Source organism: Camarhynchus parvulus, chromosome 13, assembly GCF_901933205.1.
Source record: "Camarhynchus parvulus chromosome 13, STF_HiC, whole genome shotgun sequence".
NCBI lineage: Eukaryota > Metazoa > Chordata > Aves > Passeriformes > Thraupidae > Camarhynchus > Camarhynchus parvulus.
The window spans coordinates 14,822,406-14,841,255 of NC_044583.1; the positions used below are offsets into that span (position 1 = coordinate 14,822,406).

The 18,850-nt window shown below is 61.7% G+C and overlaps 1 protein-coding gene across 5 annotated transcripts; it reads right to left on the reverse strand.

The window, feature by feature from the left end:
• Window positions 1–76: 76 nt before the first annotated feature.
• Window positions 77–18,028, reverse strand: RNF44 (ring finger protein 44). Of its 5 annotated transcripts, none has more exons than XM_030957523.1 (11): window positions 17,861–18,028; window positions 5,963–6,143; window positions 5,362–5,578; window positions 4,685–4,852; window positions 4,336–4,512; window positions 3,998–4,159; window positions 3,796–3,920; window positions 3,543–3,630; window positions 3,279–3,400; window positions 3,089–3,188; window positions 77–2,896 (listed from the first exon to the last, which is right to left on the reverse strand). In XM_030957523.1, exons 2-11 carry the CDS (start codon window positions 6,067–6,069, stop codon window positions 2,834–2,836), a joined length of 1,329 nt encoding a protein of 442 aa, XP_030813383.1. In that variant the 5' UTR covers window positions 6,070–6,143; window positions 17,861–18,028; the 3' UTR covers window positions 77–2,833. The 5 variants fall into 5 exon arrangements, with proteins under 5 accessions (XP_030813383.1, XP_030813382.1, XP_030813387.1 ...); XM_030957522.1 differs by lacking the exon at window positions 17,861–18,028 and adding an exon at window positions 8,719–8,807; XM_030957527.1 differs by lacking the exon at window positions 5,963–6,143 and having other exon boundaries at window positions 5,362–5,484; window positions 17,861–17,982.
• Window positions 18,029–18,850: the final 822 nt, after the last annotated feature.

Below are 18,850 nucleotides of genomic sequence, written 5' to 3' on the forward strand. Positions count from 1 at the left end.
CTGCAGCAGCTCCTTCCCATCCCTGGCCCCCACTCTTCCCCTCAAGCCCCCATGGAGACAAGAGCTGGGCCCAGCATGTTGGTATACATCATACATTTATTAGTGAATATCCCTCTCAAAATCAGCCACAACATTAAAAAAAATAATGATTGCACTACTTGGTCAAGCAGAACTAGCAACTTTCATTTTAAAAAAAGTACAAATCTGTTAAAAATTTCAATCAGTATAATACACATATATATAATACAACATACTAGTTATGTTAAATGCTACAAAACCAATATGATTCCAATGGAATGGAAAAAAACAAACACTTTTAGAGCTTTAAGAACCTTTTTTTTCTATATATTAGCCTTTTTTCAAATACATACATGGGAAAAATGAGGTAACTGTAAAATGTGCAAGTAACAGAGCAAAAAAAATTATATATATATATTTATATATATATATATATATATAAAAACTTTCTAACACAGAACACACGTCCTAGCACCTTCCGGGGAGCCGCGGGGAACGCGGGGGTCCCACCGGAGGGCCCGGGGACTGGTATAATAGAACAGTAAACAGTCCACTATCCCACCACAGGAATTCATTGGTAAACAGTGGTATCTACAGCGCAGTCAGCAATCACAAACACCCTAAATAATTGTTTTTTAGTATTTTTTTGTCATTTTTTCTTTTTGTTATTTTTTTTAAATGATACTTTTAGCTGCTCATTGGAATAAATTCTGCAGCACACGAGCTGTGAGCTTTCGAGTCGCCGTCAAAGGACCGTAAGGCTTTCCTGGCTCCCTGGGCACCGCGAGGGCGGGAGGGGAGGAGGGGGCGTCTCCGGGGGCGCGAGGCCGGGGACTCCTTTGGTTATCTGTCACTGAGTGAGGGACGGGGAAGGGGCCGGGGTCCTGCCCAAGGGGCACCGAGCCCAGCGGTGCCGGCACCCGTGCCACGGCGGAGCGGGTGGCGCCGGGCCGGGGCCCTCGGCCTCGATGCTCCGGCCGCCGGAGAGGTGGGAAAGGGCGGCGAGGGGGAGCCGGCCCGTAGCCCCCCACTGCTCGCCACCCCCGCGCCCGACCGGACAGCGTTCGGGGCCGCCCAGCGGTGGCTGGCACTGCCCTCTGGCCCTCAGCGTGGGGAACACCACCGTGCCCGCCCCTGTGCCGGGCGCGGCCCCTCACCTCGCAGCCGGCCGAGCCACCGCCGGGGCCCAGCCCCGCGCCTGCCCCCGCCCCGCGGGGAGCCGCCCCTCCCGCCCCGGTCCCTTGCACACGCCGCCGCCGCGGGCGCGGACCCCGCGGGGACGGCCCTGAAAGTCTCACGGTCCTGCTGTGGCGTTGCGGACATGTGCAGTACAGTGCATGGCAGTATCAGCTGAGCACAAAAACCCCTCTCCCCACCCCCCTCACCCCACAGCCGGCTAGACGTAGCCAAGACCACGTTCCAAGCTGGTCAGACATGCATGCATATTTGTGAACATTTACATAGGGCTGGCGTCCGCTCGGAAGCTCCCAGGCGTCAGGGACGCGCCGGGAGGGGAGGGCGGTGCTCTCACCACCACCCCTGCCACCGCCTCCCGTCACCCTCCTCGCTAATTAATCATGCAAAACAACGGCCACGCGGGATTGATGGAGCCGGGCGGCGGCGTGGCGGCTTCTCCCGCAGCGCCTGCAAGGGCAGGGGGGATACGGTGGCAAGGGGACCGCTCACAGCTTCCCCTGCACCAGCCGGGCCAAGGCCAGGGTAGCACTGAAAATACTCCACGAAGTTATGAATAAAACCCCCCCGCTCTGGGGGCCGCAGCCCAGCCGGCCCCTCGCTGCCCACGGCCGGGGAAACCGCGCCGTCCAGCCAGCAGGACGGGGCACGGGGCTACCTTGATTTACGTCGTCGGGACAGAGATACGAGCAGGAGCCGGGGGCCGGGCAGCACACCGGGGACACCACATGCCCAAAGCCCTAGGGATGGGGTTGGTGTCCCCTCCTCAAGCTTGGCTGCCTTGCGGGATGCCACACGGCCTGGCCCCGGGAGCTGCGCTGGCCAGGCACAGGGGAATGAACAGGGAGAGGGGCCAGGGCTGCGCCAGCACCATCCTCCCACTGGCGAATCACCCCAAGCAGCCATAGCCCTCTGGGGCTCCCCGGGGCAGCCGAGGCAGGAGAGAGGCCGTGCCAGGCTGCGCACAGGAGCAGGGACAGGCATTCCTGTGTTCCTGCCTTTCTGCCCCAGCCACGCCGTGGGGTTGCTGGTGTCCCACCTTGGCCACACTCCGCCAGCCTCCTTCTCCGGCTGTCCCCGGGGCCGGGGTGCTGCCGGCATCAAACCCGCAGCGCTCCCTCCTCTCTCCTCCCCGCGTCCTCCGAGAGCAACGTTGAGGGGAGGAGCCGCCTGCGTGCCCCTAGGGCAAACGGCCAAGGAACCAAAAACATGACGGAAATGAAAAGGAAACAAGGGGGAAGAAAAACTATCGTAAAAAAAAAAATAGTGACAAAGGGAAAAACCACTAATTCCCTAGGAGAGTACAAAGACCTGGAAAGTGATGGAGCAACAACAGCGTCTTTGGAGCGCAGAGGGCACGGCCACGCACCTCCCGCCTCCAGTACAACACGATTCGGGGCCCTGGGAGCGCAGCGGGCAGGCGTCCGGCTGAGTCCGTGCCCCGGCGGGGAGGAGGAGGGCTGGCCGGGAGCCCAGACTGCTCAATGCTCACCACATCCGAGGAGAGGCTTTGGGGAGGGGGGGTAAGCGCAGGGTCAGGCCCTAGCAGCGGGCAGCAGCCCCCACCCCAGCCCGGCGTCCTTGTCCTCTAGCGAATTGTGCGGCACAGCGCCCGCCAGCCTCAGTCCGCTTCCCGCTGCACCTCCGACGCGTCCGCCCGGCAGATCGGGCACGTGCGGTTTGCCTGCGGGCAGCCAGAGACGGGGGCAAGTGAGCAAACACTGGCAAGGCTGGAACCACATCCCAGGAGTGGCTTATCCAGCCCTGCACAGTGCTCGGCCCCAGCTCCCCGTGCGTGCAGGGCACTGAGGCAGCACCCCATACCCACAGCACCCCAAGAAGCCAGCCTGCTCCCCAGAGCAGGCACAGGCAGTACCTTTAACCATTTGTCGACACACTTGGCGTGGAACTCGTGGTTGCAGGGCAGGACGCGGAGAAGCTGCCGGGCCTCGAAGTCACTGAAGCACACGACGCACCTGGGAGAAGCAGCCATCAGTACAGCCCCACTGCCAGCCACAGCCTCCAATCCCTGTCAGGCCCCCCATGTGCACCCTGAGCTCACTCACAGGGTCTGCTCAGACTGGTGGCTCTCAGGGTTGAAGCGGTAGGACGGGAGGTGCTCGATGTCTGCTTTGGTGAGTCCCCGCGGCTTGGCCTCCCCCAGCCGCTCGGCCAAGTTCAGCAGTGCCTGGAGGGAGATGCAGAGGCCAGCTCAGTTCATCTCCTGTTCTGGCACAGCACCCCTCCAGGCTTCCCCCTCCCAGCACAGCAATCAGCAAACCCCTCCAGCTCTCCCATCCCATCACTATGAGGAAGCCAAGCAGACTCACCTCATAATTCTCCATCTCCACATCATCCACGTCCAGGTCTAAGCTGATCGTGGGGCCCACGGCCGTTGGCGACACAGGAAGCATAGAACTGGGGGGAAGGACAGGGCAGTCAGCATGGGGCTGCAAACCCCAACATCCACCCTGGCACCCCTCAGAGAGCACAGCCCCCTGTGCCATCACAGTGCCACTGTGGCCCCCATCCACAGTGCCTCCCGTGCCCTACACATCCTAGAATATCCCCAGCAGTACTCACAGGAAATAGGGCAGGAAGCTCGGATAGTACGGAGGAGGCGGCGGAGGGGGCGGCGGTGGGGGCAGCGCCTGCTGCAGCCGGTACCGCTGGGTGTTCAGCCGCCGGGGCATCATGTGGGGGTATGGCTGCAGGGAGAGATGGGGCACTCAGAGTCGTGCCAGCCCCACAGTGCTCCCATCCCCTCCCCAGGATGGGGACTCACCACACCAAATGGCAGTTCTTGGTGCAGCGGGTCATGGGGGAGGTAATGCAGCGGCATGGAGGGCGACAGCGTGGGAGCGTGGTGAGACGGAGGGTATGTGAAGCCTGCAATGGGGTGCTGCTCCCCTCGCAGGTCCACATCATTGTCTATCCTCTGCAGAGGCTGTGGGGAAAGAGTTAGGCTGGAAGGAGCATCCCAAATTACGCCTCCCCGAGGCTATGAAGACAGAGGCACCCTGCCCACCACCCCTAGCTCAGACCCACAGGGCTTGCAGAAGGACAAGACCCCAGGGTGGTGGGTGCATCATGTCCCCAGCCCGTCCCTCCACCCCAACTCACCATACGTGGATGCTGGGCTTGGAGAGGTACGAACTGCCCCAGGGGGGCCATGTGGGGCGGCTGGTGGGGGGGCACTGGCGGTGGGGGTGGGTGCAGGATGTAATGGTCGCTGGAGATGATGGGGGGGAATGTCTGGTAGGAGACGGGAAGTTGTTGCATGGCACATGCCTGAATCAGCTGTGGGGAGAAACAGAGCGAAAAACAAGGGTCAGACACCCCTGCCCCCTCCCCAGGGCCTCCAAAAGACCCTGTGCTCCCAGAAACTTGCACTACAGTGGGCTTGGGTACCCAGAGGACTCTGGGCACTCACGGCCCAGGTTGTCCCCAGGCGTCCCCTGCTGTGACTCACCGGGGGTGGGAGGCAGCAGAGCGGGTAGTGCTGTCCGCTGAACATCACTGAGCATGCTGGGAGCTGCTGGGTGCTGCACCCAGGGATGTGCTGGCCAGCGTGGATGGGGAAGCCTTGTGTCGTTACGGTGGTAACCGTGTAGGAGAGAGGGACAGGTCCCTGGTGCACCTAAGGACAAGGTGCCGAGGGCACAGTCAGGGTACAGCCCTGTCTGAGTTGTCCCAGTCCTGACAGGGTCACAGCAGGACGCTGGGCACTCAGCACTGGGACAAAACAGCTGGCATGCCCATCCTGCTGGTGTGGCCAGAGGAATGGGCTGAGTGAGGGCTCAAATTGAGGGAGTTTTGAGCCCTTCTTTCCTCCACACAGACAGGCTGACACAGCCTCCAACACATCACCATTACCATGGATTATGATGACAGTTGTCACATGAACAACCCCACAAGGGGACTGTGCCCAGCCCCTAGGAGCAGGGACCACCCTGGACATCCCCAGAAGGCAGAGGGACCCCAAGATTTAAATCTCAGAGGACCAGAGCACCAGCAGGCTCAGGGCTGGGTGATTCCAGCAGCACGTGGCCAGAGGGGACCCCAGGACAAGTCACCACTCCAGACAACAGTCCAAGGAACACCACACGAGCATGCTCAGGAGTGGGGGGTGGGGGCTGCAGCACCTACCTGGTCATGCAGATCCACCATGAATGGGTTCTGGTGGGGTGGGTGAGCGGCTGGGTGAAGCATTCGTGGCGGCGTGCTGGGAAGAGCGTAGGCGCGGGGCTCATCTACAGGGATGTGCGGCTGCTGGGGGAAGGCAGGGTGCACCTGGGGCTCATCCTGGCCCAGCAGGGTTGCCAGAGGTCGATCGCGTCGTCCCCACTGACGCCTGGCAGAGGGGCTGTGGGGCCACCGCAGGAGAGAAACAGAGCAGGAGTGACCCCCCAGGCCAGAGGGGCACCACAGCCCCAGGCAGGATGGCTACAGGATGATCAGCCCAGTGCCAGGGTGAGATACTCAGGGCATTGTGCCAGGCCACGTCAGGCTGGACAGCTCCAGAACCAGCTTCTCTGCTCACCCTGCAAGTGCCCTCTCCGTGTCCACAGCATAAAAAGCACCCCTGCTCCCCAGGGACCCCTCATGTGGGCCAGGTGGATGTGCTTCCCTGTCAATGTCCCCCCAAGCCCCACTGGGAGCCGGTGCCTTGCCCCAGCAGGACCAGAGAACCAGCCCCACAGCCCCATGTGCACAGGGGACGGGCTCCACACCGCCCTGCAGCCCGTACCTTCGCCGGAGGTGGTCGGGGCTGCTGCAGGGTCCCCCCGAGAAACGGCGCTGGGCAAAAGGGGCAGAGGGCGGCCGCCTATTCACTGCCAGTTCCCATGGTCGCATTGGTGACGTCGGGAGGCGGGTGGGCACACGGGACCTCAGGCTCCAGGCAGGGCAAGACAGCAGCACCTTGAACTCTGCAAGAGGGACAGCGGGTCATGGCACTGTCCCGCCACCGCTCAGGCTGCTGCTCCATCCTCACAAGGATGGTGGTGCTGACAGCTGCAGCTCTTGCTGCTCTCCCACCCACCCCATCTCCTGGGGCTGCATATGGCCCTGAGAGGGGCTAGGAAGAGCCTGTTCCCAACTCCCTTGTTACTGTTCCTCCCCTTCATGGCCAGAGTCACCTCCCATGCACAACACAAAGAGAGAGAGAGAGAGACTTATTTTTGCACTTATTTTTGGCACAGAGGAAAGAAAATGATGAAGAGCCCTCTGGCTGTGGCAGCATCCCAGCCTGCTCACCGGCCAACAGGGAACCTAAGCATGGCATGGGGAGTTTCCAGCAGGTCCCTGATGCTGTTCTGGGGGGTGCTCTTTGTTGCTGAGCTCCTGCACATCCTACTCTGGAGTGACACTGCTACCCCAGTGACCAGCACAGGGGCTGGTGGTGGCTGCAGGGCTCATGGCCCCTCTCTGTCAACTCCCTGCTGCCAAAAGGGTGCAGCCACACATCCCCATGGAGCAGGGGACAAGCATAGCCTGTGCTGAAGCCTTGGAGGCAGCTCTGCTCCCCCAGATGCTCCCCAAGGCAGTAGGACAGTGGGAACACTGCCCTGGCCCTGCCCCATCTCCCCTCCTGCACCCAGCCTGACTGGTGTTCCTGTACCAGAGCCCTTCCCCAGGACACAGCTCAACCCCTCAGCCCCAATCAACCTTGGCACTGCACAGAGGAAACATCTGCATTTGGGGCTGGGCCTCCCCAGTGTCTGCTTCCCCAGGTCCCAAAACGGCCTTCCTTGCCTCCATGTGTATCCAAGATCCTCCCTGGGTACCCTTCCATTGCCCAGCTTCCTTCGGCCTCCACAGCATCAGGCCAGCACACGGCAGCAGCCACGGCCTTGGCACCGCAGCCCACACGCCCCTAAATCCAGCTCACTGCAGGCTGGTGAGGTCCCCCCCAAAGCTTCTTCAGCTCCACCACCTCCTCAGTGCCCATGGCAAAGACACACCCGGGACAGGAAAGACACTCCGGGGACCTGGAGCCCGGGGAAATGCTGCTCAGCGAGGGGATCTCAGCCCAGCAGAGAGAAGCTGCAATGTCACTTTTGGGTGATGGGTATCAACAACCACTGGGACAAGTCCTGTGCCACATACAAGTCTCTTCTTAACCTCACCTTCATCTCCACATTACTGTGGAAGCTGAAAGCAAATTTCTCTCTTTGTTTTGGTAGGAAAAAGGAAGAAGAAAAGCAAAGCCACAGGCTGAGCCCTCCCAGAACCTGTCTGCGACTGTCACCAGGGAAGGGAGTGTGCCTGACCAGGAGGTTCCTTCCACAGGGAGTTTATTCTGCCCACCTCGAAGCTCTGCCCGGCTGCAATATGCCCCTGAGTGGGCTGGGAGCCAAAATGCAGCAACAACCCAGGTACTCTGAAGAAGCCTCCCTGAGGTTACTGCTTCCAGTTCCACATCCTCACTCTCGGAGCACACGTGGTGCCAAGGCCCTGTGTGATCCAGCGGGCACCTTCCAGACCAAGCACTACAGCAATGGGCTTGGGGATGGGCAGCACGTCCACAGAGGAACACTGAAGCCATACAGAGGCTCGCCTGTTCCTGGGACCTCCAGAGCGGAGGGCTGCCTGCGCTCCTGGAACCCCACAACGGCATCGCGGCACCCCTGACTTGCAGGACAGCGCTGGCCCGGGCCTCGTCCTGCCACAAGCAGCACCCGTAAGGTGCCCACTCTCCTATCCCAGGCGGGCACACCCGGCTCTCTCCGCACCCGCAGCTGGAAGCCAGCGGCCACGCCGAGCAGGGTGACCGTGACCCCGCGGAGGGCACCGCGTTTCCGAAAGGAAGGGGATCGCGGTCCCGCAGCCCCTCGGAGGGGCGGGGGGAGGCGGCTCCCGAGCCCCGCCGAGAACAAAGTTAGCAGCGCGCCAGCGCTCACGCCCGGTGCCATCTGCTCGGGCAGAGCCAGGCTCCGGGGCTGCCGGGGAGCCGCCCGCCCTGGGGGTCCGCTGCCGCCCCGCTGCCACCCACCGCCGGCTCCGTCCCGGCACCCCAAGCTCTCCCGTAGCCCCTTCCCCGCCGCTCCCAGGCGGGCGCCGCCAGCTCCCGCGGGAGCGGGGTCACCGCTGGCCCCGCCGCACCGGCAGCCCCTTCGGAAGGCCGACCCCGACTCCCAACCCCACCCCCAGACCCGAACCCGACCCTCGGTGTCCGGGACGGCGGCGCACGGCGGGGCGAGCAGCACATCCCGGAGCGCACGGACGGAGCGCCCCACCGTGCAGCACCCCGGGGAGGCACCGCGGCCACCGGCAGCCGGGAGCGCACCCAGCCCGCGCCCCCCGCCGCGGAGCCCTGCCGGTGCCGGTGCGGATCTGTGGCTTTAAGAGCGGCCGCTCCGGGGCCATGTGCTCGGCGCCAAACAAAAGCAATAACAAAGGCGGCCGCCGGACCCCGCCGCCGCCGCCCGGGGCAGGTGCCGTCGGGGGTCCGGGGGGCGGCCCCCGCCCCCGCCCCGCTCCCGCCCCCCGGCCCGCACGTACCTGCACCGATGGCCTGGGCCGCCGCTCCGGTGCCGCTGCGGCGCCCCCCCCCCCTCCCTCCCGCCGCTCTTTGTTCGCCGACGCCGGGCCCGGGCCTGCCCCCCGCCGGCCCGCCGCCGGCCCTCCCCTCCCTCCCTCCCGCCCGCCTCCCGCCGGGCCGGCCCCCTCCCCGCCGCCGCTGTTTCCGGTGCCTCTTTGTTTTCCGCGGCGCGGGGCGGCCGCGGCGGGCCGGGGTGCGCGGGGGGCGCCTGTCCCTTTAAGAAGCAGCGGGACGCACCGGACCGAGTCACGGCGCTCGGGGGCACCGGGGGCGCGCGCGGCTGGCGCGGGGGGAGGAGGGGGGCGGCCGGGGGCACCGGGGGGGGGGGGGGCGGCGCGGCGCGCGCGCGTCCCACGTGACCAGGCGTGTCACGGTCCGCAGCCATCTTGGAGCGCGGGGCCGCCACGCGGGGCAGCGACCCCCGGCCGGAACCACCGGGCTGGGCCCAGAACCGAGGGCACCGGGCACACACCGTCCTTCTCCAGTGGCCTGGTGCCGCTACCGGCCACCTCGCCCCGCTGGGACAGGCCTTAAGGCTGGTGGCACCGTACCTGCGGCTGTGCCGCCACATCTCTCCCGAGCCCCTGCTCACCGGGCTGGCAGCTCCGTGGGCCCGGTGGGCCGTGGGGACGGCAGTCCCGTGTGCTCGGAAGTCGCCCGTGCTTCTGTGCTGGTGGGCAGAAAGCACAGGGGTGGGGAAGCAGCGTCTCGGCTCCCCAGCACCTTCCGCGCTCGGACGGGAGCCTGGAGGAGCTACTCCGGTCCCGCTTAGGACATCGAACCCTTTGCCCGCACCGACAGCTCTCCCAGGGCATCTGTGGCCAGTTCAAACTTTTATGCACCAGAAAAGCCCCTTTTGCTTCAGAAAAGCCTCCTATTATCTCATATTAATTAAGCAAGAAGCAAGAACTACTCGGACGATCTGCACACCTCCAGCTCACCTGAGCGAGTCACCCGGCTGGTAGCTAACGCTGAGAGCTGCACACCGAGAGGCCGAGCCAGCGGCTCCCCGGGAGCTGCACACCGAGAGGCCGAGCCAGCGGCTCCCCGGGAGCTGCACACCGAGAGGCCGAGCCAGCGGCTCCCCGTGTGCCCCAGCAGCACCGCTCAGGCACCAGTCAAATCCCCGTGCTCAGGACAGCACATCGCAGCAGCTTCACTGAGCGCCAGATGCTGCATCCGAGCCAAATTTCCCCCGGTTACAACGCACACTTAGAAATTCCCAGGTAGGCGAGCGAGCCAGCCGGCAGCCCTGATGTAATGCCTATAAACCAGCCCTCCCCTGACAGCTGGGCTTTAAAGTGCTAACAACCAAAAGGGAGCTAATTAATTTGTAGCATCACCCCTTTCAAAGAAAACCTCAGATTGACGATTTAACAATTCAGTAGCTCGTTGTTGCCATGAGCAGTCGGATTCAGCTTTGCTCTATTCCAGCCCTGTGCCCAGGTCCCTTCAGGCCCCTCTCAAGGCTCTCACCTCTTCACCCCAAATCCAGGTGTGCAGGAGGAACTACACCAGGCTCAAGGATCCTCCAGGACATAGAGCCAAGATCTGGGCCAAGATCCCTCTACCATGACTGTCAGTAGCACCACGGTCAACTGCTTCTGTCCCCATGGTAGGGGACACACAGAACAGGAAGGCAGCACAGCAGGGCAGACCTGTGATGGTGTCAGAGCCACGCACTCAGGCAAGAACTCCAGCAGGAAGAGCCAAAGGACTGAATCAGCCCAAACCTGAACAACCACCCTCCAGGTCTGTTCTACTACAGCCTCTTTGCTTCAGGAGCTGGGGAACTACAGGGAAGAGAAGGAAAACAGCACTCTGTCCTTTGACCTTGTTTGTGGGCAGAGGCAGCACTGCACCTTCACAAGACTGCCAGGACCTGGTCTGATCCTGGGCAGAGCAGCAGCACCAGGCAGAGGCCACAGATGGCGGATATCTGTGCAAACACTGCCTCCAAACCCGCTCCAGCATCACCAGCTTCCCCGTGGGCAGCAGCTATCGATGTCCTCAGGACCGCATCAGGAGAAGCCATCGATGGGACACAGCTCACACGCTGCTCACACTCCCTGCCCAGCCAGGCTGGATCATTCCCCTGGCACAGCCACACTGCACACGGCTGTGCCCAGTGAGGATGGGGCACCACACATCCAGCCACAGGATCAGAGCGTGTGGAAACAGCTCTGCCCACACTGTCTCAGGGACACAGCCATGCACACAGACTCCAACATCACACTGTCCCAAGTACAGAGCTCTGCCTGGAAAGCCATGGGAGGGGCCCAAAGGGTGCTACAGCAAGGCTGGTAAGGCTAGTCAATGCTTCTGGGCCAGGACAAGGGATCCCAGTCCAGCCACAGAGACCTGTGACACCCCTGGTGAGTGGGACAGCCTGTAAGCTTTAGGTAGCTCTCTACGTGCAGGGGCTGCTCAGGCTGAACCTGGATGCTCTACAGCTGACAGGTGGCCCATCCTTTCCTTCAGGATAGCCAGGGGCCAGCAGGACAAAGTCTCCCTGAGCCCAGGCTCTTTAAGAGACCATCTGCTGCCACAGACATGCCACCTCCCTCGCCCCATATATAGGTCAGGTCTGACACAGGATTAGCCAGGGTGATCCAGTGGTGAGAGCACAGCTCCCACTGGAGGCTTGCTCTGCCCTGTGCTCTCCCCAACACTCAGCAATGCTTCATCTCCACATTCTCCTGGGCCTCTCAAACAAGTCCAGGGAGAGAAAGAGGCCCCAGATCCTACTCTTTTCTCCCCAGGGCCTAGAAAAAAAGCATGAAGAAACTGGCACCAAGAACACAGAAGCTCTCAGACTGCAGGGAGGGAGGAGCAGTGGGAGTGTCCCTACCCTATCCAAGGCCCAACAAAAGCACCAGAGGACATGGGACACCCCAACATCAGCAGGGTGAAGTGCTCCACTGTGGAGATGGGGGAGCTCCCTCCCTGCTCCACACACCGGGTGGAGCTGAGTTCACTGGCAGTGGAGGCAGGACGCCTCTGCCATGATCACACGCCACCCACTCCCACCCCCGGGCTGACAGCACTCCCATCAAACGCCTCCAGCCACACACACGTGGAGGATGCTGACATGAGGAGCGAGTAGCTGCACAGGCAGCGGAACTGATAACGCCCAGTTTCCTGTCGATCTCTCCCACGTGGATTCTCTGATGTCTAATAGCATGGCTGAGCTGCACTGCAGAGGGAGAACCAGCAGCACCTTCCTCCCCGTGAGCCAGAGCCTGTAGCAAGCCAAGACCTCAGAGGCAGAATCCACACCTGACACCTACCCCAACTGACACCATCCAGCAAGTTCAAAGCAGAGTGAACACAGATAAACAGTAAGCTTGCAACAAGCCTTCATTTCCTTAGAACAGGGTAAATAATCTGCAGAGATCTCCACCTTCCTTCGTTTGCCCTAGAAACACCAGCACAACCTGAATAGCATGACCAGAAGGCTGCAGGTGCAGCAACTGAGTCCAGCTTGGCCACCTCTGTAGCTCAGCAGCATCAAGGAATGGGTTGTGTCCTCCTCTCTCCTGGGTGGCCTCTTCTGCCCTGAACAGAAGCATGCTGAACTACACACACCTCTGTCTGTCCAGGCATCTTGCAGCAGCCACTTCCACAGCTCAGCTGCACATGGGTGGGAGGAAAAGAGCAAATGCCACCATGTCCATCCCCAACCTGCCTGGGTAGCCTCCCTGGTCCTTCCTTTCCTTCCTACTACAAGACACTGCTTTTCAGGACTCCATACTCCTCTGCCCTTCACTTTTAGTTCTCATTTCAGACAGTCCTTTCCTAAACCAGACCCAATCCCTCCTGGGACAGAGCCAGCACAGGGAGGAAGGATCACCCCTCTTTTCCTTCCCCACACAGCATCCCTGGAGTCCCCAGCTCATCTGTCACCGCTCCACAAGTATCTCTCTGAGTCCAGCCTGCTGTCTACATGCTGTGGACAGTGTTAATGGTATCTGCCAAGTGAGTGGCTGAGGGTAGGAGGGGCCAGGCTCCAGACACCTTCCCCACTGCTCTCGGTCAGAGCAGCTCCTGCAAAGGGATACAGGCAGAGCCAGGAGCTGGTGGATGGTGAAGAGCAGTTTCGTTACCACTCAGCAAACGAAGCGTCTCTTGAAAGCGCTAGTGACAGTCAGGAAGTTGGGCTGGGTGGTTTGTTTTGCATTTTAAGAAGCCTGCAGGGACACGGACAATCTGCAACGATCATTTTCAGAAAGGAGCTCAGAGAAACTCATGATTTTCAGCAACCATTTACCCTCCTTTGTCCTTGATTAAAAATGTGCCAAAAGGCTGCTTATAAGATGCACCAAAACAGGGAGTGACCACTACCCTACGTGCAGAGGAGGTTTGCTGCAATATGTCCCCGTACACTCAGAGAACCCCCCACCAGTGCCTGAGGTTGGTTTTAAGAGCAAAAACATGACTTTCAAGCTGACAGCCCCCGTGCACAAAGCACAACTGTGGTGACAAGAGAGCAGCCTGGGGCACAGGAGCTGCCTGACCTCTGCTACAGCTCTCAACGGCAGATTTTTATTGTTCACCACTTTCCCAAAGCACAGGCATGGAGAGAAAACCAACTAAGACACTTGTCTCAAAATGCAAATACAGCTAGGGAGCCCCACCAGCACAGCAGGGGAAAGACAACCTGCCGGAGGGGACCGCGCCTCAGCATTGCCAGGCTTGGGGGAAGGAGGACCAGAACGTGGGCCCTCCCTTCCCAGGGGCAACAGCGAGAGATGCCAGAGGCCTGGATCACCAAGACAGCCTCACCGGAGAGAAAGCAGCTCCTAACACACAGTACTGCAGGCCAGTCCTCTGCTCTGCATGGCTGAGCTAAAATCCTACTTTCCAGGGTAACCAAGGAAGACCCAGAACTACAGCTCTGCAACCAGTGAGAGGAGGTCTCCAGGGACCGGCCTGCAGCTAGAAAATAATATTCCCAAGGCCTGCAACGAGTGTTGTTTGTTAGGGACACTGTTCAACCTCACTCTCTGCCATACACAGAGCAAAGTGTGGAGTCCTCCCAAACCACCCCACTCCAGAAAACCCAGACATGCCACACTGGACATAGACCCATGGTCTGCTTGTGCTCTCCAGGAAACAGCTCCTGCCCTGAAATGCTGAGGACTTGCAGGTGCAAGGGTGGAGGAAAGGATAAGCACCATGGTGCAGCTCTGTTGCCCAGAGAGTCAGCAGGCTGATTTCTCCCAACACCCTTGAGAGCTGACACCACAGATCCACACTGCTCCCCTCTGGAACTGACCTGTCTCAGGGAGCCACGCAACATCCTCATGCAGCTCCATGACCACAGGGCTCAGGGCTTAGCTCTCCCAAGTTCCTGCATCAATGTCGGAGGGCTCTGGGAGAGCTCCCCAGCACCAGCAGCTTCCTTGGATGCTTTAGCAGCCTCTGGACACATCAGACTGGCACCCCTGGCACCCTACAGGCTGTGCCTCCAAGGTGGGTACACAAACTCCTTGGCCAACCAATTACCCACACACAGCTGGTGACAAACCATGCTTCTCCAGACTGGTCCAAGCAGGGAGCCACGGGATCGTGGGAAAATGTTGTGTCCCAGCTCCTCAACAAAGAGGTGAAAACCCCAAAAGCATCCAGAATCCAGGCTCTTCTGCCGAAAAGCAGCGCCGTGCCGCCTGCCACTAGCACCGAGCCGTGCCCCGAGGCCAGCCTCACGTGACAGTGGAGTGGATGCACACAGGAGGAGTGGCTGTAGTGACAGCGTTACAGCTTGTGTCCAACACACAGCTGAGCCCAGCAAATCCCAGCGCTCTGCAGCTCTCCTTTACAAACTCCACACACTGCACAGGCACACGAGCGTCAGTGAGAGCTCAGTGCCCACAGCCTCAGGAAAATGACACCTAGAGGGACACAGCCCAGTGAGTACAGGGCTCCCGAACTCTCTGCTGTCCACTAGCACACCAAGCCCCAGGGACCAAGGACAGCTGTTCTTACACCAGCCCCAGCTGCCCAGGGCCAGCCCCTCTGCTATTTCAGCACACGTACTCCCAGCAGGAAGCAGGGACACCCAGCAGGATAAGCAGGACTTCACCCTGTCTAACTCTGCTCCAAGTGACTTTACATCATTCCCTACTCTACCCTGGGTGGCAGGACTTGGGCAGTTCTGCAGACAACCTGGGAGAAAAGTGATACAAGATGAAGCCCAGCCCTTACCTGCCAGCTGTTATTTCGTTCCTCTAACAGGTCCATAAACCAAGGATAATTAAATCTCTCCTAAACTCTCTTCCATTTAAAATAAAAATCTATAGTCCCTATTTCATTAGCTGGCTCTAGGTTTTACAGCTTGATCAATTCCCCTCACAGGGCCCTGGTCCTGGACAGGCAGATGCAAACACACAGCTTCCATGGTGTGGATCAATGGGATTCACAAAGTCTCCCATCCCATTCCTTGTTCCTCACTCACCAAAGGGAGCCACACAGCAGGCAGGGACAGCGTGTTTCACTGCTCAGGGGAACACCACTGCCATGCGTGGCTTCAGAGGTCGGAGTGAGCACCTGGCAAGAACAGAGGCAGCAGCGACACTCCCTCTCCACTGAAGGGCCCCAAGAACACAGCCGTGATCCTAAAGGTGAAGCAGCTCAGCATGCCAGCAGGGTGACATCTCCCTGTTTGCTGCACAGTGAAGAGGGACAAGGCTCAGCTCCCACAGCTGACAGCTGGAGCCAGAGCCCACCACAAGCACCAGCTGGGAACCAAGAGCAGCTGCCACCTCTGTGACCTCCCTGCACACAAAGCGGACGAGACTCGTCACTGAGACCCAGGCACACGGGCTCAGTGCTTCCTGCCCTTCCCAGCCCTCTGCTGCTGCCCAGCCACACAACACCTTCCCCCTGCCAGCCTGCCAGGCCAGTAGGCTCCAGATGGCTCTCACCACCCTTGCAAGCCTCTCCCTCCACTGCAGCAGGAGCTTCCAAAGCCTGGTAGCAGATGGAGGGACCACAGCAGCAGCCAGAGCTGCACCGAGAGCATCCAGGCAGAGCCCACAGAGTGGACACCAAAATGCTGGGCAGGCCTTGGCCAGCACCCAGGTGCTCCCCAGCACCCATCACATCACCTCCCTCTGTTCCAGGTACATATCCCTCCCTCCCACCTCTGCATAGCCAGAAAGCAGCAAGTTGCCACAGTCTGAGTCCTGTCAGTGCCCGGATGCACCATGGTGGCAGCCACAGAGGGAAGGTCCGGCAGCCCCAGCTCCAGTGAGCTCTGCCCTGGCCACACAATGCCAGTGATGGACAGACCACACCACCAGGGCCCAAATCCTGATCTGTACTCGAACCAGCTGGTACTCACCAAGGGATATCAGGAAAGATTTCTGTTCACCACTTGGAGAGTGCCCAGCTCCAAGCAAGGCTAGGGGAACAAAGCTTTGCCATCCCACCAGGACTCCTTGCATGGCTGTGTGCAGGGAGGTGGCACTGGAGCCTCCCAAACACACACAGGTGCCTCCTGCCTCACCTCCCATGCCAACACCTGCCCTGTCTCCACTGGCACCGTGTCCCAGAATGGGGGGAAATGGAGGGTCCACATTTCACCTGCTAAACCTAACCCACTGCTCGAGGGGTGTGACAGCACCCGGCCAGCCCCAGAGCAGACACCCAAAGGTGACAAACAAAGGCGCCCAGCAGGCAGTCCGCATTAGCAGTATTTTTAGACACCACTATGGAGCCGGCCTTATTATTTTCATTGCAACGTGCATAATTACCCACCATGCACCGCAGTGACATCAGACGCAGCCGGCTCTCCTCCGACAGCTGCTCCTCCTCCTCCCGGGGCTCCTGCTGGCCCCGGGGACACACCTGCCCCGCCGGGCCCTGCCCTGCGCATCTCCGCGGGTCACAGGACCCCACCTCGAGGGGGGCCTCGAGGTCCTGGGCCATCAGAGCCGACCTGGGAGCAGGTGGTAGAGGGGACAGAGCAAAGCACTGGCACAGGACAGCCAGAAGGCAAGCACAGGGATGATGTCTGGAGCTGCAGGCACACACAGCCAGTTGTGCTGAAGCACGGGGCCGGTGCAGAGCTGATGGACAAGGTACCAGCACAAAACAGAGCCACACTCCTGGGAAGCTCCTGGAAAGAGGGGTTGTCCCCAGATAGAGAAACAGCACCTGCCTAGCCACAGAGCTCAACTCCTGCCTGAGAGAGCAAACCCTGGAGCGCATCCCAGCTGCCCACAACGCGGTCCCACACGTCCTCGGTGGGACAGGGCTGCCACGGGCCCACACACAGCCCACGGTGCCAGCACAGATCCTGCCGGGCCGGCAGCACGGCTTGCGCCACTGCCACCACCACAGGTGCCACTACCCCCACCCCGTCACCTCGGACTCATTTGTTTCCTACCTCCTCCCCAGGGACAACTTTCCGAAGACTTTCACCACTTCCCCTCCCGTCCCCTGTCCCACACCGGAGCTTGCCCCGAGCTGGCACAGTTTACCGGGTCCGGGGGAACGGCGGACGGAACACCGCGAGGTGCCAAGCGGGACGCGGACACAGCCAGTCAGAAGCCCCTAACTGAAGCCAGACAACCACCTCAGCAGAAGCCCCTGACTCCCACTCGGCCGGGGTCGCGGGAGACCCCAGGAAGGGGCTCCGGCCGGGGCAGGCCCGCACAGCCCCCACGGGCAGCAGCGCCCCTGTTCCCTCCGCGCTGTCCCCCCTGTCCCCGCGGGGCTCCCCCAGCAGCGGGGGCTCCTCCCACCGCCCTGCGGCTGCACCGGGCCTGGCTGCGCTTCACGGCCGCTCCCCCGAACCCCAATGCACCGGCAGCCGCCACCTCCGCCCGCGCCGGCCATCCGCCCCCTCCGCGCACCGGGCCCGGCCCGGCCGCCCCCGCCGCACCGGGCCGCGCTCGCTCCTCCGCCCGCCGCACCGGGCCCCGCAGCCCCGCATCCGCCCCATCGCTCCGGGCCCTGCCCGCCGCCCTCCCCGTCCCTCTGCCCCGGGGCCGCCCCCCCCCCTTCCCCAGCCCCGGGCCCTGCCCGCCGCCTCCCCCTGGTGCCCCGGCCCTGCCCCGCACAGCCCGGGCCTGCGGCCGCCGCCGCGCCCCGTACCTTCGGGAGGCGCGCCCCCCGGCGCTCGGTGCCGTGCCCCGGCGCTGCCCGCCCCTCAGCCCGCTCGCATGGCGCGGCGGCCGGGCCCGCCGGGCTCCGTGTCCGTCCCGGTGCCGGTGCCAGTCCCGGTGCCGCTCCCGCTCCGGCCTCAGCCCCGCCTCATGGCGCCCCCGCGCCCGCCGCGCCGATGGAACCGGCCGCGCCGCGCTGCCCCCCGCTCCCCGCGCAGCGCCGCCTCCCCCCCCGCGCAGCGGAGATGGGCGCGCCCGCCGCCTCCTGCCGTAATGAACCCGAGAGCGGCGCGGCCGAACTGCACCGGCCGTAATGCTCCGAGCCGCAGCGCACACCCGGCACCGCCACCGAGCTGGGACCGTCCCAGGAATTAGAGAATCACAGAATCAGTTAGGCTGGAAAAGAGCTCTGAGATCATGTAGCCCAACCTATGACCCAACACCACCATGCCAACTAGACCGTGGCACTAAGTGGCACATCCAGTCTTGCCTTAAACATCTCCAGGGACGGTGACTCCACCAGCTCCCTGGGCAGCCCGTTCCAGTGCCTCGCAAACCTTGCCGTGAAGAAATTCCTCATGATGTCCAGCCTAAACCTTCACTGGTTGCCAGGGGGCAGAGGTCGACTCCCACCTGGCTACAACCGCTTTTCAGGGAGTTGTGGATGTCTCAGGACAGCCCTGGGAGGTGTGAAAGTGCCCCAGGACACAAAGGGACAGTTTGCAGAACAGTGTCCAGCACCAGCCCCAGGAGTGTCAGGGGAGGCACCCCGGGACAGCCCTGGGGGACTGGGGGTGACCACAGGCAGTTCACGGGGTGTCTGTGAGGATGTCCTGGAGCAGCTTTTGCAGGAGCTGGGCTGCTCCTGGACCCGCTCAGGAGAGCTTTGCTAAGGGGTGCTCACAGTCTGTCCCCTGCAGCCCCTTCTCTGGGGGTGCTCTGACCCAGGTGTAGGGTGAGATGGGAACCTCAGAGCAGG

Bases quoted from the DNA above. Each gene is read 5' to 3' on its own strand.
- RNF44 (XM_030957523.1), bottom strand. From the start codon at position 6,069: ATGCGACCATGGGAACTGGCAGTGAATAGGCGGCCGCCCTCTGCCCCT. The intron at 4,853-5,361 runs GTAGGTGCTGCA...CCTTGTCCTTAG, and splicing joins TGGTGGATCTGCATGACCAG to GTGCACCAGGGACCTGTCCC. The intron at 3,401-3,542 runs GTGAGTCTGCTT...ATCTCCCTCCAG, and splicing joins TGGAGATGGAGAATTATGAG to GCACTGCTGAACTTGGCCGA.